The sequence below is a fragment of the Ranitomeya variabilis genome, chromosome 2, assembly GCF_051348905.1.
Source record: "Ranitomeya variabilis isolate aRanVar5 chromosome 2, aRanVar5.hap1, whole genome shotgun sequence".
Classification (NCBI taxonomy): Eukaryota; Metazoa; Chordata; class Amphibia; order Anura; family Dendrobatidae; genus Ranitomeya; species Ranitomeya variabilis.
This window is the reverse complement of record NC_135233.1, coordinates 415714027-415739541: the sequence shown is the minus strand read 5'-3', so window position 1 is coordinate 415739541 and position 25515 is coordinate 415714027. Positions and strand designations below refer to the sequence as shown.

Below are 25515 nucleotides of genomic sequence, written 5' to 3'. Positions count from 1 at the left end.
TGTGAGCCTTATGATTGGCAGACAGTAGTAGTAATATTTCCGGGACTCATTGCCCGTGTGTTCGGTGAGTGGTGGCAGCGTGTATGAGCGGGTGTGTGGCCTGGGTCGGTGTGTGTGACTTATGCTCCCATTACAGCATAGGACAGAGGTTGAATGCTGGAGTGAGAGAGAGGAGATAGATTAACCCTTGCAGGCGCAACCCCAAGTCGCATGCTGAGAAGTGGGTACGTGACACCCTGGCACTCCGCAAACAAATTACACAGTCCCAACTGCTGTGTGATGTGTGTGCAGTGCAGTTCCCTCACTTTTAGGTTAGAGTCCTCCTCAGGTTGCAGGGTCCCAGTTTCAGATGTCATCACACACTGATTGAGAGAGTCCAAGTTCATTTTTAACAAAACAACTTTACTCATCATGTCCAGTTCAGTCACAGGCATTGCACAGTAATCCTCACTGATTATAGATCCTTTCCTCTGTGCTGTCCCTTGCTCTCCTGGCAATTCTTTATTCCTGTACCGTATCCTCCGTACTGCAATGTCCTGACTAGCGAAACTAGTTCGAGCCTGAGTTCCCCACCCATTTTCCCTTCCGAGGGCGAAATAAAGGCTGGCGCTTACAAACCTTTTTTAGATTGTAGGTCTTGGACTTTTTGGGATTTCCCGTTGAACCTAGTTGCTATTCCTTCCTCACTGCACTTGTCCCTTTGTGTCTCTGTAACCTCCGGCCTCAAGGCCCTGGACCACTGGATTCCTCTTGAACTTGTTACCTCAGCAATCTCACTTCACCTCGTCCCACACTCTAACTGACTGAAACCAGGAAGTCTCTAACTGCCACTACTCTGGCCCCTCCCATTGTCTCAACTGTCACTAATCTGGCCCCTCCCAGTGTCAACTGCCACTACTCTAGCCTCCTTACACACGGTATGACATACTTCCCAACTTTTGAAGAAGGCAAAGAGGGACAAAGGTAGTGGCACAGCACGCTGCACAACATTTTATCCCACACCCGTGACCACACCCATTTCACAACTAGTCACACCCATATCCATGTTCGAACCACACCCATTTAGCACTGATGATCACACTGTTTCATAAACAATAATTATAAACAGAAAAAAATATGGCCACACAGTGCTCCATACTGTATAATGGCCCCACATGATGCTCAATACTGTATAATGGCCACATAGTGCTCCATCTATATATATAATTGTCTAAGGGTTTGTCTGTCTGTCTGTCTGTCTGTCCTGGAAATCCCGCATCTCTGATTGGTCGAGGCCGCCAGGCGACGGGCACAGCATGGCGACGATGATGTCATAAAGGTTGCCTCGACCAATCAATGATGACCACAGTCTGCCGCGAATTCGCCTCGACCAATCAGCGACGGGCACAGTATCGACGTAGATGTCATAATGGTTGCCATGGCGATGATGTCATAAAGGTTGCCTCGACCAATCAGCGACGGGCACAGTCTGCCGCGAATTCTGGAATCATCATTGTCCATATACTACGGGGACATGCATATTCTAGAATACCCGATGCGTTAGAATCGGGCCACAATCTAGTACTGTATAATGGCCAAACATGATGCTCCATACTGTATAATGGCCACACATGATGCTCCATACTGTATAATGGCCACACATGATGCTGCGTACTGTATAATGGCCACACATGATGCTCCATACTGTATAATGGCCACACAGTGCTCCATACTGTATAATGGCCACACATGATGCTCCATACTGTATCATCGCCACACATGATGCTCCATATTGTATAATGGCCACACATGATGCTGCGTACTATATAATGGCCACACATGATGCTGCGTACAGTATAATGGCCACACATGACGATACCAGTGTACAGTCGGGGCTGTAGATGTGTCCCAGCAGCTCTGCTTATAATGCAGGCTAAGATTTCACCACCTGTCGCTGTCCACACTGCTGCCTCACAGATCCTGCACATTGCAATGTAGCCCAGCTCTGCGAACTCTGCATGCAGTCAGACAACACCACTATCTACTGGCTCCACTCTATAACTGCTTTAGTATATAAAGGATACATATGTATACTGTGCCTATGACTAACAGGCTGCACTGGATTGCTCTAACTGCTGCCACTACTCCTGGCTATAATGCCTTGTACTGTGAGCACAGCAGAGCAGGGCCAGCTGCATGTATGTGTGCAGTACACACACACACACACACACACACACACACACACACACACACACACACACACACACACACACACACACACACTTAACTCAGAATGTCCTCTCTCCCTCTCTGAACCACCGCACCGGAAGAAGATACGGAGGGGGCGTGGCCTAATACAAGGGGTCGTGTCGGCTGCTTCTCCTGCTGGCTGTGTGGGAGAAGCAGAGTCCCATGCGAGACTGCGGGGCACAGCATCAAAATCGGGACAGTCCCGCAGTATAAGAGATGGTTGGGAGCTATGGTTTGATGGGCCCCACAGCCTCCCAACACACAGTGTGATAGGCCCCACAAACTTCTTACACACAGTGTGATGGACCCCAAAGCCTCCTTACACACACAGTGTGATGGGTCCACAGTGTCCTTACATACAGTGTGATGTCTCTATATACAGTGTGATGCCCCATACTGTGGTGTTTGACAGCTGTTATTTCATATCACACTTTGGCTCCCCATGGCACTGTATACAACAGATCGCTGGCTGTGTACTGTACTGTATAGGACATCAATGGTTCCGTACATATATTACACATCACTGGCTGTGTATGGTACTGTTTGTCATTGCTTGCTCTGTACTGTATACGCCACGTCCTTGTACTGTATATGACACGTCCTTGTACTCTACACGCCACGTCCTTCTACTGTACACTACGACACGTCCTTGTACTGTATACGCTACGTCCTTGTACTGTATATGCCACTTCCTTGTACTGTATATGACACATCCTTGTACTCTACATGCCACGTCCTTCTACTGTACACTGCGACATGTCCTTGTACTCTACACACCACGTCCTTCTACTGTACACTTACACTCGTCCTTGTACTCTACACACCACGTCCTTCTACTGTACACTACGACACGTCCTTGTACTGTATACGCTACGTCCTTGTACTGTATACGCCACTTCCTTGTACTGTTTGACACTTCCTTGTACTCTATACGCCACGTCCTTCTACTGTACACTACGACATGTCCTTGTACTGTATACGCCACGTCCCTGTACTGTATACGCCATGTCCTTGTACTGTATATGACACGTCCTTGTACTCTACACACCACGTCCTTGTACTGTGCACTACAACACGTCCTTGTACTGTATACGCCACGTCCTTGTACTGTATGCGCCACGTCCTTGTACTGTATACAACACGTCCTTGTACTGTATATGCCACGTCCTTGTACTGTATACATGACGTCCTTGTACTGTATACATGACGTCCTTGTACTGTATACATGACGTCCTTGTACTGTATACATGACGTCCTTGTACTGTATACGCCACATCCTTGTACTGTATACGCCACGTCCTTGTACTGTATACGCCACATCATGCCACGTCCTTGTACTATATACGCCACGTCCTTGTACTATGTACGCCATGTCCTTGTACTGTATACGCCACGTCCTAGCACTGTATACGCCACGTCCTTGTACTATAGAAGATAGGAGAAAACTCAGAGTGTATAGGTAATAAATACTTTATTAATACACATAATTTACATAATAACTAATCCATACAAAAATTTACACGAAATATAATAAAATACCAGGATGGTTAAACAGGTGGGAATCCCCCAGTGTGCACCGTCTATGGGGCCAGCATGCATACCATTATTGCAAGAGACCTACTGCTGTAGTAGCGTATAAAGCTATGAGCCAAACTGGCATAAAGTAACAAATGATACAGGCTGCTCTTACTGCTGCTAAGCACCAAGGCGGCGCACACCGGGTCGGATCCTCAGGCACAGTCCCCGATGCGCGTTTCGCCCACGATGTAAATTGCTTTATCAAGGGGAGATGCCCCTGAGGGTGTCCACCATCTTTAAATGTCGCCGGCAGATAATCATGTGACCGGTCACATGTCAGGCGGTATCCAATGAATGCCGGATATGTCGGCGCATGCGCACGCCGCACGCCGAGTCCCATGCCGTAGAGGGCGTCATGCATCACAGGCGCGCCTGGGACCGAAGACCCAGAACGCACGCGCGAGGCAGAAGAGACGCCGCCGCGGCAGGGGACAGGGAGAGAGGCGGCGCATGCGCACTCCGGCATGGGATGGACCAGTAAGTATATAGTGAAAAGGACTTCACAAGCAAAAGCTTGTTACAGAATAGAAACAGGCAAAAATGATCGGTCAGCCGATAAATATGATCCGTAAGAGAAAATCAATAATAATACAGTGAAAAAACGGTCATTAATGTACGGACTCATACATCCCCCACCACAAAAATAATATAACAACAACATAAAATATCATAATTAGGAAACTAGAAATTCAAATCCGTTTTGTTGTAAGAAGATGAAGGTTGCAGTATGGTGGGAGAGATTCTGCTGCGGCCAGCGATGTATAAATATGAAAAGATGAAAGAAGCGCTCAGACATCAATAGATTAAAACTAGAAAATATACAATCAAAGAAGAGGAACATTAGTAAAGAAAAATTAAAAACAAAATAAAATAACAGTAGTAGGATCCCGAATGGATACCCACCCACGGGGGAAGATGGTATGGAGGGCAAGGAATAATCAAGACAAAAAGAGGCATAACTTAATACACAATGGTACATATATACAGTATATGAACTGCTGAAATGTATCAAACGTTTAGTACCCCCAAAATGCCAAAAAGACTCACAAAAAAGAGGAAAAGCTTAAGGACTCATTCAGTCCTTTAGGTGTCATTGTGTCCACTCGGACAATCCAGCCAGCCTCACGGTGGGCAAGAACCTTTTTATAGTTGCCCCCTCTTAGTCCAAGGTGGATGCTCTCGATACCCCTGACCTGAAGAGTCCTTGCGTCACAATCGTGAAATAGTTTGAAATGGCGAGGAATAGTCTTCAGGTCAGAGGCATCCTCTACCGTTCTAGCCGCCTGTATGTCTCTGACGTGTTCACGGACACGTATCTGCAATTCCCTCGATGTTAATCTAATATAGATTACAGGGCATCCACACATGGCATAGTACACAACATTAGATGTACCACACGTGATACGCTGCCTGATGGAAAACTCCTTGCTCCCATCAGAGGATTTGAAGGTTGTGGCCCGTACGATATTTTCACACGCCATACAGTGGCCGCATTGAAAGGAGCCCAACATCGGGCCCCTGGTACTAAAGGGGTTAGTAATAGGTGCGACATAGTGGCTGCGGACAAGCAGGTTACTTAGGTTTGGAGATCTCTTAGCGGTCATTAATGGGAAATCACCCAATGCCTGAGCAAGAGAGGGTTCGGTCTTTAAGACCGGCCAATGTTTTTTTAGAATCTCTCTCATGTTGGAACATTCATGGTTATAAGTTGTTATAAACCTAACCTTGTCTCCGTTTGTCTCTCTCCTACGTTTACTGCCATCAGCATATAGGAGATCTCGCCGGGGCATCCTCCTAGCCCTCTCAAAGCCCCTCCTAATACTTCTTCGGCTATATCCTCAGTCCTTAGGGGGACGTTTTAAGTCAGCCGCCTGCGCAAAGAACCTATCCTCTGTTGAGCAGGTCCGCCTCATTCTAAGGAACTGTCCGACCGGGACAGCCCCAATGGTGGTAGGATTATGTGCAGAATCTGCACGCAATAAAGCATTGACAGACGTCGACTTCCTGAAGACGTCAGTCTGGATCCGATGAGTAATGTCGATCTCCAGTGTGACGTCCAGGAAGTCGATACGCTGCAAATCAGAATTGTACGTCAGCTTAATGTTAAAGGAGTTTGTGTTAAGCTGCCCCATGAAATCCCCGAGCTGCTGCGCCGTCCCCGCCCAAAGAAAGAGGACGTCATCTATATATCTGAGCCAGCACAGCACATGGTCAGCGGCCTGCACCCCCCCGTCGCCAAAAATTTACCTCTCCCATGCGCCCAGGAAGAGGTTGGCATATGAAGGGGCACAGGCCGCACCCATGGCTGTACCGCGTTTCTGCAGATAAAATGCGTCTTTAAAGGTAAAAAAATTATGGGTCAGGGCAAAGCGCAGCAGCTCCAGGATTAGTTCACACATGGGGCTGCCCAAGTCGGAGGCCCCCAAGAAGAGGCGGACCTCTGCCAAACCGTGCTCGTGATCAATGCACCTGTATAAGGTCTGTACATCGGCGGTGACCAGAAGGACGTCAGGGTCCACAAGGATGCCGTCAACCCGTGTAAGGACGTCCGTCATGTCCCTAACGTATGATGGTAATACTTCTACGAGAGGTTTTAAGAAAAAATCTATGAATTTACAAATTGGGTCACATAGACCCTCAATACCTGACACGATCGGACGCCCTGGTGGGTTGACGGGATCCTTGTGGATCTTTGGGAGCAAGTAAAAGGTTGGTATCCTTGGGGACCTCACTGTTAAACCATCCAGGACCTTCCTGTCTATTATACCATCCTCAAAGGCCCTACCCAGGATGGCCTGAAGCTGAGAGGAGAAGGAGGACAAAGGGCTATGTGTTAATTTCATATATGTGGAGGTATCCCGCAACTGACGGAACACCTCTTTCTCATATTTGTCGCATGGCCAGATCACTATGTTCCCCCCCCTTGTCAGCTGGTTTAATTACAATGTCCTTAAAGGACTGTAGCTCTTTTATAGCATTTCTTTGTTTAAATGTGAGATTATCAAATCTACGTCTTGAGGATAACCGTTTGAGATCTTCGGTAACCAAACGAGTAAATATGTCCACAGCAGGACATAGTGACAAGGGAGGGAACCGAGTCGATCTGGGCATACATGCAAGTGGAAGCCTACCTTGAGAGTTACTTGATTGTTCCTCCAGAAGATCTTCCAAAGCCTGTAAGGCCTCCTTCTCCATCTCAAATAGAGGCCCCTGGTCAGGGTTATTCCTATGGTGCAGTTTTTTAAATATAAGCTTCCGGGAAAACAGGTGAAGGTCCTTCAAGGCTACAAAAAAATCAAAAGAGTTAGTTGGTGAAAAACTCAGTCCCCTACTCGGGACCTCCACCTGAGCAGCGGAAAGAGACCGAGTGGACAAATTCAATACCTGGAGATTCCCACTGTTATTTGTCCCCTGTTGTTTGTTTGCCACAGTCGCAGCCTTTAAAGTCTGTCGTGTCACCATCTTTTTAGTATATAGGTGAGGCCCAAGTTGTTCTCCCCTTCCTTCCGTCCGTGAGGTGTTCCCATCCTCGGAAGGGGCATTAGATCGGGTTGATCTCGAGCGTGACCTAGAGCTTGAGATGTTTCTGAAGCGGGAGCGTGACCGATCACCCGGGCCACGCCATCTATAAACGTTGGAAGTTTGCTTATCTTGTACATCCCGCTTAAATTTCTTAGATTTCTGGCCTTGAATCTCATTAACCCATTTCTGGACTTCGATGTCCATATCATCATTTAGTTTTTTAAGAGCTTCCCCCGACATATCTTTTTTAAGTTTCGTTTGAATATCCTCAATCTCAATTGCATCGAGTTTAGATGAGTCCAGGCCTTTAAGTAATGTCATAAACCCGATGGAGCATGTATTTGAAAGTTCTTCCCACCTATTTTTAAAATCTTCATCTATAACTGGAAAAGATGGGAAGACCTGGACTCTTAAGTCCACGGGGGATAAGCCCCCCCTCCAGATATTTTTCAAGGAAGGCGTGATTCCACCATACCCTCGTCCTCTTTTTTAAAAGATCCTTGAAACACCTGATGGTCTCCTGTAAGTCGCCACTGGCACCCTCCAATCCCCCATTAAAACCATCCTTGAACGTATCATTAATTTGAGCACGCCATGTGGAGTCTCGTGCTCTAAAGTCCATAGTGGGCCTGAAAAAGACTGTGATAAACACAGAAATAATAATAATACCAAAACCAGGCAGCATGCTAGATACTGAGGAGAGCGGAATAGCGCTAAATAGTGCCAAACAGCCCCTCACCGAAGAGAACCAACTCCATAAGAGCCATAGAAGATAGGAGAAAACTCAGAGTGTATAGGTAATAAATACTTTATTAATACACATATAATTTACATAATAACTAATCCATACAAAAATTTACACGAAATATAATAAAATACCAGGATGGTTAAACAGATAGGTGGGAATCCCCCAGTGTGCACCGTCTATGGGGCCAGCATGCATACCATTATTGCAAGAGACCTACTGCTGTAGTAGCGTATAAAGCTATGAGCCAAACTGGCATAAAGTAACAAATGATACAGGCTGCTCTTACCGCTGCTAAGCACCAAGGCGGCGCACACCGGGTCGGATCCTCAGGCACAGTCCCCGACGCGCGTTTCACCCACGATGTAAATTGCTTTATCAAGGGGAGATGCCCCTGAGGGTGTCCACCATCTTTAAATGTCGCCGGCAGATAATCATGTGACCGGTCACATGTCAGGCGGTATCCAATGAATGCCGGATATGTCGGCGCATGCGCACGCCGCACGCCGAGTCCCATGCCGTAGAGGGTGTCATGCATCACAGGCGCGCCTGGGACCGAAGACCCAGAACGCACGCGCGAGGCAGAAGAGACGCCGCCGCCGCGGCAGGGGACAGGGAGGGAGGCGGCGCATGCGCACTCCGGCATGGGATGGACCAGTAAGTATATAGTGAAAAGGACTTCACAAGCAAAAGCTTGTTACAGAATAGAAACAGGCAAAAATGATCGGTCAGCCGATAAATATGATCCGTAAGAGAAAATCAATAATAATACAGTGAAAAAACGGTCATTAATATACGGACTCATACATCCCCCACCACAAAAATAATATAACAACAACATAAAATATCATAATTAGGAAACTGGAAATTCAAATCCATTTTGTTGTAAGAAGATGAAGGTTGCAGTATGGTGGGAGAGATTCTGCTGCGGCCAGCGATGGTATAAATATGAAAAGATGAAAGAAGCGCTCAGACATCAATAGATTAAAACTAGAAAATATACAATCAAAGAAGAGGAACATTAGTAAAGAAAAATTAAAAACAAAATAAAATAACAGTAGTAGGATCCCGAATGGATACCCACCCACGGGGGAAGATGGTATGGAGGGCAAGGAATAATCAAGACAAAAAGAGGCATAACTTAATACACAATGGTACATATATATATGAACTGCTGAAATGTATCAAATGTTTAGTACCCCCAAAATGCCAAAAAGACTCACAAAAAAGAGGAAAAGCTTAAGGACTCATTCAGTCCTTTAGGTGTCATTGTGTCCACTCGGACAATCCAGCCAGCCTCACGCTGGGCAAGAACCTTTTTATAATTGCCCCCTCTTAGTCCAAGGTGGATGCTCTCGATACCCCTGACCTGAAGAGTCGCGTCACAATCGTGAAATAGTTTGAAATGGCGAGGAATAGTCTTCAGGTCAGAGGCATCCTCTACCGTTCTAGCCGCCTGTATGTCTCTGACGTGTTCACGGACACGTATCTGCAATTCCCTCGATGTTAATCCAATATAGATTAAAGAGCATCCACACATGGCATAGTACACAACGTTAGATGTACCACACGTGATACGCTGCCTGATGGAAAACTCCTTGCTCCCATCAGAGGATTTGAAGGTTGTGGCCCGTACGATATTTTCACACGCCATACAGTGGCCGCATTGAAAGGAGCCCAACATCGGGCCCCTGGTACTAAAGGGGTTAGTAATAGGTGCGACATAGTGGCTGCGGACAAGCAGGTTACTTAGGTTTGGAGTCCTTGTACTGTATACGCCACGTCCTTGTACAGTATACACCATGTCCTTGTACTGTATACGCTATGTCCTTGTACTGTATACGCTATGTCCTTGTACTGTATATGCCATGTCCTTGTACTGTATACGCCATGTCCTTGTACTGTATACGCCATGTCCTTGTACTGTATGCGCCACGTCCTTGTCCTGTATACGCCATATCCTAGCACTGTATACGCCACGTCCTTGTACTGTATATGCCACGTTCTTGTACTGTTTATACAGCTCTACCTTCTGTCTTGCAGTGTCTGAACCTCAGGTCTCTGCTATTCGCTGTCGTCCTCATACTCCGGAGTCCGGCTCGGCGGTGACCTTATCCTGTGATGTCAGTCACTTGTATCCTAGAGAATGCACCGTTCAGTGGTATAAAGGTCAGACTAAGCTGCCATCGGACAAGTGGAAGGAGACTTTTCAGGAAGATCCGGAGTCGGCGACGTTTAGGGGAACCATAGAGCTGCTCTTCACCGCTGATCACACCTGTCATCAGGAGGACTTCTCTATAACGCTGAATCACTGCGGAAAGATTATTGAAAAAAAAAAAAAATTGATCCTGGGAGGTAATTATTTATCTTACATATATAGCGCCATCATATACGCAGCACTGTACAGACATCGTCATCACTGTCACTATCAGGGCTCACAATCTACATCCCTATTACTGGGTCTGTGGAGTGTGAGAGGAAACTGGAGGAAACCCAGGCAAACACAGAGAAAACATACACATTCTGGGGATGTCATACTTGGTGGGATTTATATCCAGGTCCCGGCTTCTGCAAAGCAACAGTGCTAACCACTGAGCCACCATGCTTCACTTTATATAGTGCAGTGCTAAAATTGAGCCACATGGTTTCCTATATATAGTGCTGTACTAACCACTGAGCCATCATTCTGCCCTGTGTATAGTGCAGTGCTAGGCACTGAGCTGACCTATACATAGTACAGTGGTAACCACTGATCTTCACTATATATATAGTGTAGTGCTAACCACTGGGCCATCATGCTTCCCTTTATATAGTGCAGTGCTGACAACTGAGCCACCATGCTGCCCTATAAATAGGGCAGTGTAACCACTGAGCCACGGTGTTGCTCTGTATCTACTGTAGTGCTACCACTGAGCTGCAATAAATGTACTGCTGTGATAATCACTGAGCCTCTAAGCTGCCCTATATATAGTACAGTGGTAACTACTGAGCCGCCCTATATACGCTACAGTTGTAACCACTGAGCCACCCTATATACAGTACAGTGGTAACCACTGAGCCACCCTTTATATAGTACAGTGGTCACCACTGAGCCACTCTATATACAGTACAGTGGTTACCACTGAGCTGTTCTATATACAGTACAGTGGTTACCACTGAGCTGTTCTATATACAGTACAGTGGTAACCACTGAGCTGCCCTATATACAGTACAGTGGTAATCACTGAGCCACCCTATATACAGTACAGTGGTAACCACTGAGCCGCCCAATATACAGTACAGTGGTAACCACTGAGCGACCCTATATACAGTACAGTGGTTACCACTGAGCCGCCCTATATACAGTACAGTGGTAATCACTGAGCCGCCCTATATACAGTACAGTGGTAACCACTGAGCGACCCTATATACAGTACAGTGGTTACCACTGAGCCGCCCTATATACAGTACAGTAGTTACCACTGAGCCACCCTATATACAGTACAGTGGTTACATGCTGCTCATTAGATTTGCACATACTTGCAATTCCATATGTCACAGTCCACACTGCTGATGGTGGACCCGGTGGTCTTATTTTGCTGGCTCCGCAGCCCCTGGTCCTGGCTGTGATTCTGTTCCACATTTTTATTTTCTTCCTCTGCTTGGTAGAAGCCTCATAATACACCACCGTCTCCACCCCCACTGCCGTGTCTCCAGGGGACAATGTCCGTCTCACTGGGGTCCATCGTCAGTCAGTAAGAAGGGGCCAAATGATCGGGCAGGGCGTGGAGCGGCAGGCAGGGTGTGGAGCGGCAGGCAGGGTGGGGAGCGGCAGGCAGGGTGTGGAGCGGCAGGCAGGGTGTGGAGCGGCAGCCATGTAGCATCCAGGGAACACTCAGTTACATCAAGTTCCACCTTCCTCCACCAATTCTCCACGTTATCACTCATTTCCCAATGTTCTGTCTGGAGGAATCAACGGCCCTTATATTATGTTTCATGCAGTTGTCCCATTATGACATAACGTGTCTCCTCAGCATCCTCAGGGCTCCCCGTCCTTAGTGACCTCCTCAGCGAGCCCAGTGTCCCCCGCTATGGACAGCCTGTGACTCTACGCTGCCAGGTGACCAACTCTCATCCTCAACACATAACGGTGACATGGCTGAAGGGTGAGAAACCTCTGGAGAAGAGAGCAGGAATCCAGAAGCAAATCACCGAGATGGACGGGTCAATATCCTGCTCCCTCCAGATAACGGCCACAGCTCTGGACTACGGCAAAGCCTACAGCTGCTCCGTGACCCACCAGAGCGTGACCCTGAAGAAGAGCCATTACCTACCGCTCCCAGGTAAGAAGGCTCTCCAGGGTGGCATGATAGAACAATGGACCTCACACCTTGCCATCATAGAAAGGGTGTAAAGGGTGCCACGCCCGTGATGAGCTGGTGTATGGTCTCACCAGACGTGGTGGGGCTCAGATTGGGAAACACAATGGATTTTGGTGCCAAAATGAAGGAAAATCGCCCTCCACCTTCAATAGACATATGGCATTTAATATAAATTACAAGATTCCAAGAAAGACACAAATGCACAAAAGAGAATAGTCAATCCACCGGTCCGTTACTCCCCGATAAATACAAAGGGGGGATGAGAGAAAATAATGCTCAGGTACCAGACGCCATCTTCAGCCATCAGTGCGGTGAGTCCTAGGTGATCTGACACCGGGTGGAAAGGAGGCATGTAGTGGAGGAAACGCATGTGCTGGGGGTACAAGATAGTGTCGTCATAGTAACCATACCGCCATAAGAGCATGTGTACCATGGTGAGTCCTGGGTGACCGGACATCGGGTGGAAAGGAGACGTGTAGTGGAGGAAATACGTGTGCTGGGGGAACGAGACAGTGTCGTCATAGTAACCATACCGCCATAAGAGCGCGTGTGCCACTGTGAGTCCTGGGTGACCGAACACTTATCTGGAGGCCAGCAAGGTGAATGTGCACAAGGGTCTCCTAGATGTCACGGCAGCGCCATTTCGCCTGGCTTTTGAGTGACCTCTACTGTGACTTGTCCGGTATCCGACCCCTGAGGTGACGCCTGACATAAATTCCTTAAAGTGCTTCACACGAGGTAAGCGGAGCGGTGTACCAAAATGCATAAAAATCCCCCAGACATGAGCGACAATGACAAAATACAGAGGTGAGAGTACTGACCCAGACAGACGGGCACGGAGAGCGTCAGGGACATGGCCCAGGGAGACTGGGGGGTAAAGAGATGTGTGAGTAGGTGAATAAACCTCATACACAGTACATGTGGATGACCAGATGGTGAATAAAGGGGTGGCCATGACTACATAGGATTACCTGCCACAGGTCAGCTCTTCATTAAATCACTAGCTGTTAACCTGCGCTGCACCTCTGGTCACATGACCTCTGGCAGAGAATCTCCAGCTTTCTGTGATGTCACACGTGATTGGGCGTGGCTTGCAGTGTGGGTGGGGCATCATTCAGCAGCGCTCACACTGTTCCTGTGCATGCTGCTGCAGACGCTGGTCTCTCTCCTGTTTATCTGTAGATAGCTGGGTGTATACACATGTGCACACACTGCCTGACACCTGTGTAACAGTGTAATGCATGTGCACCCTGTATATATATATATATATATATATATATATATATAGCTACATTCAGATCTCTCTCCACCCATCCCTCTGGCAGTGAGTGGGGGTAGGGCATCATCTTTACAGTCAGTGCTGCTGTTCTGGTGCTTTGTGCATGACTTCTATTACCTCTATGGTGCTGATGCTAGGGGAGGGGTGCAGGCGGAGTTACAGGTCTCCGCTCACTTATGGCTTGCAGCCCAGCTCTAGGAGTGTTGGGGAATGTAGTAAGGCGGGAGCAGAGGAATCTGAAGATGTGATCGCTGGTGCCCGGGCAGGAAGCCTGGCAGAAAACATGAATCTGCCAGTAAAGGTATATGGGGTTTGTTCAGTCCCCCAACTCAGTAATTGTTATTTCTATCTGATGTACACAAGTGTTCTGGGAAGAGCTGGCGCCCTCGTCTGATGCTTAATAGATCTAGCTGGGTATCACTATCCTGTTATACTTACTGTGACCTGCAGTTACGTCTGATGCATTTACACTGGCTAAAGTAATAAGAAAAAAATAAGATATATCCAGCAGGAAATTCAAGTAAAAATTCTTGTTTATTTCTTCATACTAAAATATAGATAGCCATGATTAAGACATCACCTCGAAAAGCGTCGGAATAACGCTGCCACTCCATGAACTTTTTATGCGTGTTGCTGTGTAATACTTTTTGAGTGGTTTACCATTATCTATATTTTAATATGAAGTAATATACAAGAATTTTTACTTGAATTTCCTGCTGGATATATCGTATTTCTTCCTGTGGACTGTGTGCTCCTACTTCCGTGCAGGAACAGATGAGAGGTGGCTGATTTCCAGGTGAGTTGACTATTTGTGTGTTTTGGCTAAAGTAATAGTTTGATGTCAACCACTGATAATGTGAACCTCTGGAATCAAAGGAATGATGACCTCAACTTCTGTGAATAATGAACCTCTATTATTGAATAAGATCAAGTAAAAATATTCAGTCTCTGCAGGTGAGATGATTTATGAAAAAGCAGATCTGCGATCTCTGAGCTGTTGTATAAGATTATCACTGTTCTTCACTGCATTATCCCAGACTAGGGTGAGGTCATCAATATATCAAACTTGCACCCACATGATCCAAAGACAAGCAACTGGGACCCAATGATTATACAAGGAATGGTGGGAGGAGCGACCTAATATATCCCTTGCCTGGCACGGGATTGGCGGGGGAAGACAAGCCCCTCAGGATACAATAGGGTTAAATTCCTGCAGGATCTGGCTGCGCCTCTCAAAAGCAAGGTGGAGACTTTCTAGGAGCAGAGCTGGCAGTGAGTACAAGGCAGCTCAGGGAGATGATCAGACACTGAGGAAGCAGAGTGGTGAACGCAGAGAGTAGGTCGCCACTGAGAAAAAGTGCGAGACGTCAGCGTTACACAGAGTAACTGCTGTATTAAGCTGGCAGCAGCCTGAGGGGTCCAGGACAGAAGCTTGTGGGGTCTCCACTCTGCAGGGTGCGCAGGGATTGGAGTAATTTCCCTCTTTCTTGGTTTCTCCTGCAGATAAAGCTCCGGCATTTTCAGACATAACGGTGCTACCGGAGAGACTTGTCGCAGGGAAGGAAGCCATATTTACAACGATGATATCTGGATTCACACCAGAGATTCGCGTGAAATGGTATAAAGACTTCAACCCGTTTTCTAATGATGTTGTGACCACGAAAGATCCTGAGATTGGGAAGGACTTTCTATGTCGTTGTCCCAGCAGCCTGAAGTTCACTCCACAGGACAGTGACCATCTGACGTCCATCCGCTGTGAGGCGACACATTCTGTCACTAAGAAAGTGTATGAGCAGCTGTACACCTTGCGCCTGTCAGGTACGAGACTCCCTCACAAGATATACATGAGGTCCAGGAGAGCGCTGTGTACTCACAATGTCTCTGTACAGCCACCGACTGAGTCTGCTCAGGTACAATAACACTTCTCACACATTGCTCTGTTATTAGGAAGGACCTCTGAGCACGAACGACGTCCTCCTGCCAGACCTCCAGGCTCCGGTAAGTGAGAGGCATCTGGGCACAATGACATGGCCGCCACTAGTCGGAAAGCACCATCACCATCAGTCACTTGACATGGTGGAGTTATGGGATTTAGCTGCTTTTGAGTGGAAAAATGCAATAGAGATCTGCAGTGATAGAAGTGCTCGGGCCATACATGTAGTCCTGCCGCGGCCCTTGCAGGCTGTTGCCCACCTGTCACATGATGCAGGACTGGTGTCATGGCTTTGTACTTTTTGGGGATATTTTGATCTTCAGGATGAAGCCTCTTTAATAATATCATGTAATAATGATTTATTTGCCGAGAAAATAAAAAATAAACTCCATTTTTTTCTACCCACAATTGAAATAACCCCAGTTATCACGTAAAGCTTCTCAGAAGAAACATAACATGAAGCACAATTGTCCTCCTATAAAATATAATCTCTAGTGTTATTGCCCATAAAATCAGTGGAAAAAACAAGACCATCCACACTGATTAATAGACTCTTGAGACCCTCAGAGTAGGTACACATCGGATCAAGCCAAAGGTGCTAAACCATGTGGAGGATGGCTGTGGATGAAACTACATGAGCTGAGCGTGTGAGCCCTGATGAGACAATGCCCGCATGAGTAACTAACAAAGCCATCCTGCTCTCAGGCCAAAGGCTCCTTGGGGCACGGACAGGTAGAGTCTAGGGGTGACCACTGTGTCACGGGTTACACTGTGAGCCTCGCGTCACTGGGTTTTCCCATCTTCCGGGGCCATTCTGCCACGTATGGACCCAGCTTCCACCCTGACTACTTAGTCCTTAAGCCTTCACCACCTGTATGTACACCAACGCGCTTCGGGCTCCGCGCTCTATTACTTCGGGTATTTATGCTTTTTCATTGTTGTTATGGGCAATAGAAATAAAGATGATGATTTTCTGAGGGTGTTTATACTTCATACTACCAACTTAACTCCCAAAAAAGTTGTGCTGCTGTGGAAAATGTAGAGAAAAGAAGAATGCGATGGTCTGGAAATCTTATATTTGATCACACAGAATAGAGAACAGATTAGATGTTGAACTTTGGCCATTTTTCCATTTTGTTTGTAAAAAGTACCTCATTTAGAAATTGATGGCAGAGACACATCTCAGAAGAGTTGAGGTTAAGTTACTCCTTCTCCTCCTCCTCCTCTTACTCCTCCTCCTCATCCTTCTCCTTCTTTTCCTCTTCCTTCTCCTCATCTTTCTCCTCCTTATCCTCTTCCTTCTTCACCTCCTTCTCCTCCTTCTTCTACTCCTCCTTCTTCTCTTCTCCTCCTTCTCCTCCTCCTTCTCTTCGTACTCCTTCTTCTGCTCCTTCTACTCGTCCTCCTCCTCCTTTTTCTCCTCCTCCGCCTCCTCCTTCTCCTCCTCATCCTTCTCCTCCGCCTTCTCCTCCTCCTCATGTTCCTTGTTCTCCTCCTCCTCTTTCTTCTCCTTCGCCTCCTCCTTCTTCTCCTCCTCCACCTCCTTCTTCTTCTCCTCCTTCTCCTCCTCCTTCTCCTCCTCCTTCTTCTTCTCCTCCTTCTCCTCCTCCTTCTTCTCCTCCTCCTTCTACTCCTTCTCCTTCACCTCCTCCTCATTATCCTCCTCCATCTTCTCATCCTCATCCTTATCCTCCTTCTCTTCCTTCTTCTCCTCCTCCTCCTCTTTCTCCTCCTCCTCCTTCTTCTCCTCCTCATCCTTCTCCTTCTTCCCCTCCTCCTTCTCCTCATCCTTCTCCTCCTCCTCTTTCTCCCTCTCCTTCTCATCCTTCTTCCCCTCCTCCTTTTCCTCATCCTCCTCCTCCTCCTTCTCCCTCTCCTCCTCATCCTTCTCCTCAGTCTCCTCCTTCTCCTCCTCCTCCTCATTCTTCTTCTCCTCCTCCTTCTCCTTCTCCCATCAAAATGTTTACCTTCTCAATATATTGAATTCATAACATTATACAGCACTATTAACTTACAATTGCTCATTTTCCCTTTCTACCAGATAATTCTTCTCTTTTATTTGGTCTATGTAGAAACAAAAATTCTCTTTTTCCTGCATTTATCATCCTCCTCTTCACCTCCTGACCCAGCTGCTCTTCTTGAGCTGCTCCTCCTCCCTCGCTCAGGGACTTTTGCAGTGATTACTCATGCTGGGAAAAGAGACTTCCTGTTTCTGCTTAGAGCTTAGAAGAATCACACGATGTCATAGACCTAATGGAAAACAGAAGAATTATCTGCGTAGAGAGGGAAAATGAGTAGGGTTGATAAGATAGCTTTGGATAAGAGCTTATCCAAATAGCAAAGCGCTTCCCGAATAGTAACTTGGATACCTGGAGCACTCCCGATAATCAGCTGTTCCGAACCGCAGCTGCATGTGTCGCAGCTGTGTGACAGTCACAACACACAGGCTCTCCATGCATGTGTTGTGTCACACAGCTGCGACACATGCAGCTGCGATGCCAAACAGCTGATTATCAGGAGCACTCCAGGTATCCAAGTTACTGGGGTAGCTATTTGGGAAGCGCTATAGCTCATTGGATAAGCTCTTTTCCGAACCTATTCGATCAACCCTACAAATGAGCAATTGTAAGTGCATAGTGTATAATATGATGACTGCAATATATTGAGAGGATGCACATTTTGATTCGAGTGCTTCTATAACAAAAGACAGGAAAGTAAGTGGTTCTAATGAAAATCAGCCGGAGGGTCACAGTTCAACCAAGTCTCATGACCATACATAGAGCATGTGAGAGAGGCAGAGTCTCTCAGAAACAAAGATGGTCAGAAGTCACCGATCTGTTAACAGCTGTGTCTATAAATTGTGGAAGAATTTCTGAAATTTTTTCCTCAATGTAAAATTGAAAAGACTTTGATATTATGTCCCTTTGATGGCGGATATTTAAATGATTTAGAGATTCTGGATAAATCCAAGTACACAATGGAGAAGGCTGTCGGTCAGTATTGGAGGCTTGTGATCTCCGGGTTCTCAGGTGACACTACACTAAATACAGACAAGATCCGGTCATACAAATCACTGCATAGGCTCAAGAATACTTCCAGCAATGGTGGATTGTGCATTTTATAGAGGAGATAGAACAGCACCTGCCCCGTCCACTAGTTTAGTTCAGGCAAGATCTTGTATATTTCACAATGTTAAACCCCATCCTTCATCCATCACATTAGCGCAGCTCCATAGAAGAGATGTTTAAGTGATGAACCAGCTGTCTGCATTCCTTGCTTTCTTCCAATAGGAAACAGTTGGCACAAAAAATCCAGCAAAAAAACCCAAACTGTGGAGCAGATAGAATCCGACATCAGACAAGAAAGAGACAAGGTTCCGCTCCCATAACGCCAGCAATTGTCTTCACTTCCATGACATTAACAGACTGTTGGAAGAAGAAGAGCGGGCCCTGCACAATGGGGGACATGGCTTGGGTAAAATAGTGGACACGGCGAGGCACTATGATGGACATGGCCTGGGAATGGCACAAGTGAGGTTGCAGCCCAGGCACAACTGTTCTGAGATGTGTTCCCACCATCAGTTTCTAAATGCGAAAATGTTTTGAAATGAAATGGACAAATGTCCAGTATTCACCTTATGATCTGTTCTGTGTGTTAAAATAAGGTGGGAACAGATTCCTAAATCATCATATTCTGGTTTTCTGCACATTTTACTCAGCAGCACAACTTTTTGGGAATTAGAGTTATATATGTGTTAGTGCAGTGAGGACATGAAACAACAGATTATTGTCCATTATCTTCTTTCCACAGTGAAGACCAGAGGCATCCAGTGCCTGCCGGAGAGTCCCCGGGTGGGAGAGAACGTCACTCTCACATGCTATGTGGATGGATGTTGCGCGGCTGATTCTGTATTCTCCTGGAGTAAAGGGATGTTTCCTATTGATGGTGAGATCCAGAACATGACGGTGGGATCAGGCAGCTCCTCCACAGTGACCTTCACTGCACAAGAGACGGACAGAGACTGCACGATCACATGTGAGGTGACCTACAATCTGCAGACACAAGAGGAACATTTCACCCTGAAGCTTCAATGAGATCTGGTGGACTCAAAGGAGAGCGAGTTTTCAATGTAAAAATTCCTGGGGACAGTGGCAGCGAGCACAGACTCATTGATGTCTATGGTCCTGGGGACAGTGGCAGCGAGCATGGACTCATTGATGTCTATGGTCCTGGGGACAGTGGCAGCGAGCATGGACTCATTGATGTCTATGGTCCTGGGGACAGTGGCAGCGAGCATGGACTCATCAATGTCTATGGTCCTGAGGTAATATGGAGAGATCACGGACTGTCACGGTGGTTACTCGGTGGAGAACTCATACAGAGGCGTTGTGGCCACTTTGGGGGATGGACTGCCTGAGGTTCTGGGGGAGCATTGGATTTGAAATAATGAGACCACAGTCACCAGGAATTGGAAGTGCTCCATCTGCCATAAGATGGAGATGACGGTAAGACTGCTGGGTTGTGGTGGGGAATCAATGGACAGGAGATGACGGTACAGCCAGAAGAGCTGTGGGACGATGTCCAGTTAACTGCTTTTAGTTATCAAGCTAACAATTTGGAAACGTTTGCAATAATGATGAATTCCTTCCCTCAAATGAATTCTATGTATGTCCTAAGATGCAGTGACTTACTACATGGGATGGGTGTGCTGGGCACAGCAGGGTACTTTGCCATCTGCCACAGGACCCGGCAGTATTGCACAGCTGACCTCCCTGGCTACTGTTTCATATGCTCCAAAATGACATATTTGGTATCAGCACCTCCATAATGACCCTCCTATAAAACTACCACTTGTATGCAGCACAATGAAAAACAATTATTAGCAAAAACTGGAAGTTTAAACCATAAACAGAACATGATCCGATAATTACCACCAAACTCACATATAATAAGGCACAAAAGAAGCCTACTGCAAATAATATTACACCTTTATTGATAAACATATTTTCCACAAATCTACAAAACACAAAACCTTAAAAAAATCCGAATAAAAGGAAAAAGAGCAGTGTTGTCAGATATACTGTATACACAGCATGAAAATACAGTCAACAGTATAGCAGATGGATGAGGGCATGAGGCCACAGTTTGGGGAATTCACAGGGCATTGCATCTATATAGGAGCCATATGTAATATTGGTGTAACCGGACCCGGAGAATATAGCATCAACGCTATAGGTAACAATCATGTCACTAAGAGATATAAGCTGAAATAGACAGAAGACCCCCTGCATTGGTGTCCATATAGTGTCACATGAACCAGCACATATACCCACCATGTGGCATCATGCATAAAGGACCACGCAGCCCAATACCCAGACGCGCATTTCACATGCAGCTTTGTCAGAGGGTCTTATTGCCCTCATGAAAATACAAAAAAAAGTCAATAGCCTAGCAAATTGCTAGGCTGTTGACTTTTTTTTGTATTTTCATGCTGTGTGTGTGTATGTATATATATATATATATATATATATATATATATATATATATATATATATATATATATATATATATATATATATATATATAAATAATAATTTTATTTTTATAGCGCCAACGTATTACGCAGCGCTTTAGAAATTATAGAGGGGACTTGTACAGACAATAGACATTACAGCATAACAGAAATCACAGTTCAAAATAGATACCAGGAGGAATGAGGGCCCTGCTCACAAGCTTACAAACTATGAGGAAAAGAGGAGACACGAGAGGTGGATGGTAACAATTGCTTTAGTTATTTGGACCAGCCATAGTGTAAGGCTCCGGTGTTCATGTAAAGCTGCATGAACCAGTTAACTGCCCAAGTATGTAACAGTACAGACACAGAGAGCTTAAAGTGTATGAGAACTGCATAAAGTGTATGAGAACATGATACGAGGAACCTGATTTTGTTTTTGTTTTTTTTATTAGGCCACACAGGGATAGTTAGGTTAATGCGTTGAGGCGGTAGGCCAATCTGAACAAATGAGTTTTTAGGGCACGCTTAAAACTGGGGATTGGGGATTAATCGTATTAACCTAGGTAGTGCATTCCAAAGAATCGGCGCAGCACGTGTAAAGTCTTGGAGACGGGAGTGGGATGCTAACCTGAGGTCATTAGCGGAGCGGAGGGCACGGGTAGGGTGGTAGACTGAGACCAGAGAGGAGATGTAGGGTGGTGCTGAGCCATGGAGTGCTTTGTGGATGAGGGTAGTAGCTTTGTACTGGATTCTGGAGTGGATGGGTAGCCAGTGTAATGACTGGCACAAGGTAGAGGCATCGGTGTAACGGTTGGTGAGGAATATGATCCTGGCTGCAGCATTCAGGACAGATTGGAGCGGGGAGAGTTTGTTAAGAGGGAGGCCGATCAGTAGAGAGTTACAATAGTCTAGACGAGAATGAATAAGTGAAACAGTAAGAGTTTTTGCAGAATCGAAAGTAAGAAAAGGGCGAATTCTATAAATGTTTTTGAGATGCAGATAAGAAGAGCGAGCCAGTGATCGGATGTGGGGGGTGAATGAAAGCTCGGAATCAAGGATGACCCCAAGGCAGCGGGCATGTTGCTTTGGAGTAATGGTGGAACCGCACACGGAGATGGCAATGTCAGGCAAAGGTAGGTTAGTAGAGGGAGAGAACACGAGGAGTTCAGTTTTTGACAGGTTCAGTTTCAGATAGAGGGAGTACATGATGTTAGAGACAGCGGTAAGACAATCACTGGTGTTTTCTAAAAAGGCAGGCGTGATATTAGGAGAAGAAGTGTATAATTGGGTGTCATCAGCATAGAGATGGTACTGGAAACCAAATCTACTGATTGTTTGTCCAATAGGGGCAGTATACAAAGAGAAGAGGAGGGGGCCTAGGACTGATCCTTGAGGAACCCCAACAGTAAGGGGAAGGTGAGAGGAGGAGGAACCAGCAAAACGCACAGTGAAGGATTGGTCAGAGAGATAGGAGGAGAACCAGGAGAGAACAGTGTCCTTGAGGCCGATGGAGCAGAGCATAGTGAGGAGGAGCTGATGATCCACAGTATCGAATGCTGTGGAGAGATCCAAGAGAATTAGCATGGAGTAGTGACCATTAGATTTAGCTGTTAGAAGGTCATTAGAGACTTTAGTGAGGGCAGTTTCAGTAGAGTGTAAAGAGCGGAAGCCAGATTGAAGAGGGTCGAGAAGAGAGTTATCTGAGAGGTAGCGGGTAAGACGGGAGTTGACCAGGCATTCGAGGAGTTGAGAGATGAAGGGAAGATTAGAGACAGGTCTATAGTTAGCGGCACAGTTTTGATCGAGGGATGGTTTTTTAAGTAATGGATGTATGATGGCATGCTTAAATGAGGAGGGAAAAATACCGGAAGTGAGAGAAAGGTTGAATATTTTTGTTAGGTGAGAGGTGACAGCCGGGGAAAGGGACTGGAGGAGATGTGACGGAATGGGGTCACTAGTTCAAGTGGTCGGGCGAGAAGATGCAAGAAGCCTGATTACTTCTTCTTCTGTAACTGGTTCAAAGTCAGAGAGTGAACTAGATGCAGTGGGGGAGGGAGGACAGTGCATGGTATGAAGAGATTGGGAGATGATTTCCTGTCGAATGTGGTCAATTTTTTCTTTGAAGTAATTGGCCAGATCGTCAGCGCGAAGATCCGTGGTTTGGGCCTGCACTCTTGGGTTGAGTAGGGACTGGAAAGTGTCAAAGAGACGTTTGGGGTTATTGGACAGTGAGGTGATGAGGGTGTTGAAATAGGTTTGTTTGGAGAGGTGAAGGGCAGAGTTGTATGTTTTTAGCATGAACTTATAATGGATGAAATCTTCGGGTAGATTAGATTTTCTCCACAGACGTTCGGCGCACCTGGAGCACCGCTGCAAGAAACGTGTTTGCAGCATGTGCCATGGTTGTCGCCGTCTGTGCTGAGTTGTTGTATGTATAGGAGGTGCAGCTTCATACAGGGCACTTTGCAGGGTTTCATTGTAATGCTTCAGAGCAGAATCAGGACATGAGATGGAGAAGATTGGGACCAATGAGTACTGCAAGTTCTTCATAAGTTTCTGGGTGTCAATGGCCTGTATGTTTCTATAAGTGTGGAAAGCGGGGGTGACCTGAGCGGGATGGCAGTTCTTGATAGAGAATGAAAGAAGGTTGTGGTCAGAGAGCGGGAGAGGGGAGTTTGTGAAATCGTCCACTGAGCAAAGCCGGGAGAAGACCAAGTCAAGGGAGTTTCCATCTTCATGCGTTGGAGAGTTAGTATGCTGCGAGAGGCCGAAAGAGGAAGTTAGAGATAAAAGGTGAGAAGCAGATGAGGAGAGGAGAGAAGCAATGGGGATGTTGAAATCACCCATGATGAGGGTGGGGGTGTCACAGGAGAGAAAGTGTGGAAGCCAGGTGGCAAAGTGATCCAGGAACTGATGAGAGGGGCCGGGAGGACGATACACCACTGCCACTCGCATGGAGAAGGGGGATGTAGAGTCTGACAGCATGGACCTCAAAGGAAGGGAATACAAGTGAGGGTACTTGGGGGATAACTTGGAAGGTACATTTGGGTGAAAGGAGCAGACCAACGCTTCCACTTGCTCTGTTGTCTGATCTTGGGGTATGAGAAAAGTGTAGTCCACCATATGAAAGAGCAGCAGCAGCGGTGGTGTCTGACTGCTGGATCCAGGTTTCAGTAAGAGCCAGAAGATTAAGAGAGTTAGAAAGGAAGAAGTCATGAATGAAGGAGAGTTTTATTACACACAGAGCGAGAATTCCAAAGGGCACAATTGAAAGAGACAGAAGGCATGTATGGAATATTAATAAGGTTAGAGGGGTTTCTGGGTGTAGCAATTGGGAGGTTTGACTGGCTATAACATGGGGGGCCGGGGTTGGGAGAGATGTCTCCAGCAACTAGGAGAAGGAGGATAGAAAGAGTGAGCAGATGGTTAAGTGATTTGTGAGAGCGTCTCTTGTGTTGGATGGTGGCACTGAATGGATCTGCGCTGTTAAGTAGTGTAAACAGAGCATGAGTGCTATACATAGGAGAGGCAAGGACAGAGGGGCCGATATGGATGGAGTGTAAAGAGTTTATGCAAGGGCGGTGAATGTGAGTGAATGCAGCAGCCAGGATATAGATTATACAAATACATATGGTGAGTATTTGTTCTGTTTCAAATGAATAGGGAATAGATTTAGATTGTCTTACCTGTCTCCTGCCCTGTCTAACTGCCATGTTATAACTGCCGAGTACTTAGAAAAAGTACTTTGAATGTATATATATATATATATATATATATATATATATATATATATATATATATATATATATATAAACACACTGCCCTTTTTTCAGGTTTTATGTGTTTTTTTTTCAATGGTTTTGTCTTTTGTACATATGTTTATCAATAAAGTTGTAGTATTATTTGTAAAATTATTCTTTTGTGCTTTTATTATATGCATTTTGTATTATTATGGTAATTATAGGATTACGATGAAAAACAGTGCCGGGACTGCTGGTCTTGTTCATTACACCTGCCAAAGAAAAAGAACTAAAAAGTGGTTAAGTCCTAATGACGCCTTGCTTCCTATTGGCGGCGTAGTGACACTTTACGGGGTTGTCCATTAATTCTGAAAGTCTTATTATTACTATATATTGAACTCCCTTTATGTAACAAAGAACTAATCCTAGTCTCAGTCATGGGTTGTTGCATTATTCCCAGATAAATGTTTTCTTGCAGAGGTTAAGAGCTGCATCAAGGTGCAGTCAAGGATGGGGTGCAGTTTAACCCCATATTGGCTGTTAGTCACAAGTGAACAAGAAAGCAAAATAAATACACTACCGTTCAAAAGTTTAGGGTCACTTAGAAATTTCC

General features: G+C 46.0%; 1 protein-coding gene across 1 annotated transcript in view; it reads left to right on the top strand.

Annotated features, from left to right (window-relative positions):
* LOC143806311 (uncharacterized) overlaps positions 1–21082 on the top strand; it is a 57648-nt gene extending 36566 nt beyond the window's left edge. Inside the window, exons 8-12 of the mRNA XM_077286555.1 lie at positions 10118–10429; positions 12088–12396; positions 15218–15532; positions 15662–15712; positions 19458–21082. Of these exons, the coding sequence (XP_077142670.1) occupies positions 10118–10429; positions 12088–12396; positions 15218–15532; positions 15662–15712; positions 19458–19741 (1271 nt within the window). The 3' untranslated portion in view covers positions 19742–21082. The remainder of the gene's footprint in view (positions 1–10117; positions 10430–12087; positions 12397–15217; positions 15533–15661; positions 15713–19457) is intronic.
* The last annotated feature ends 4433 nt before the right edge of the window (positions 21083–25515 follow it).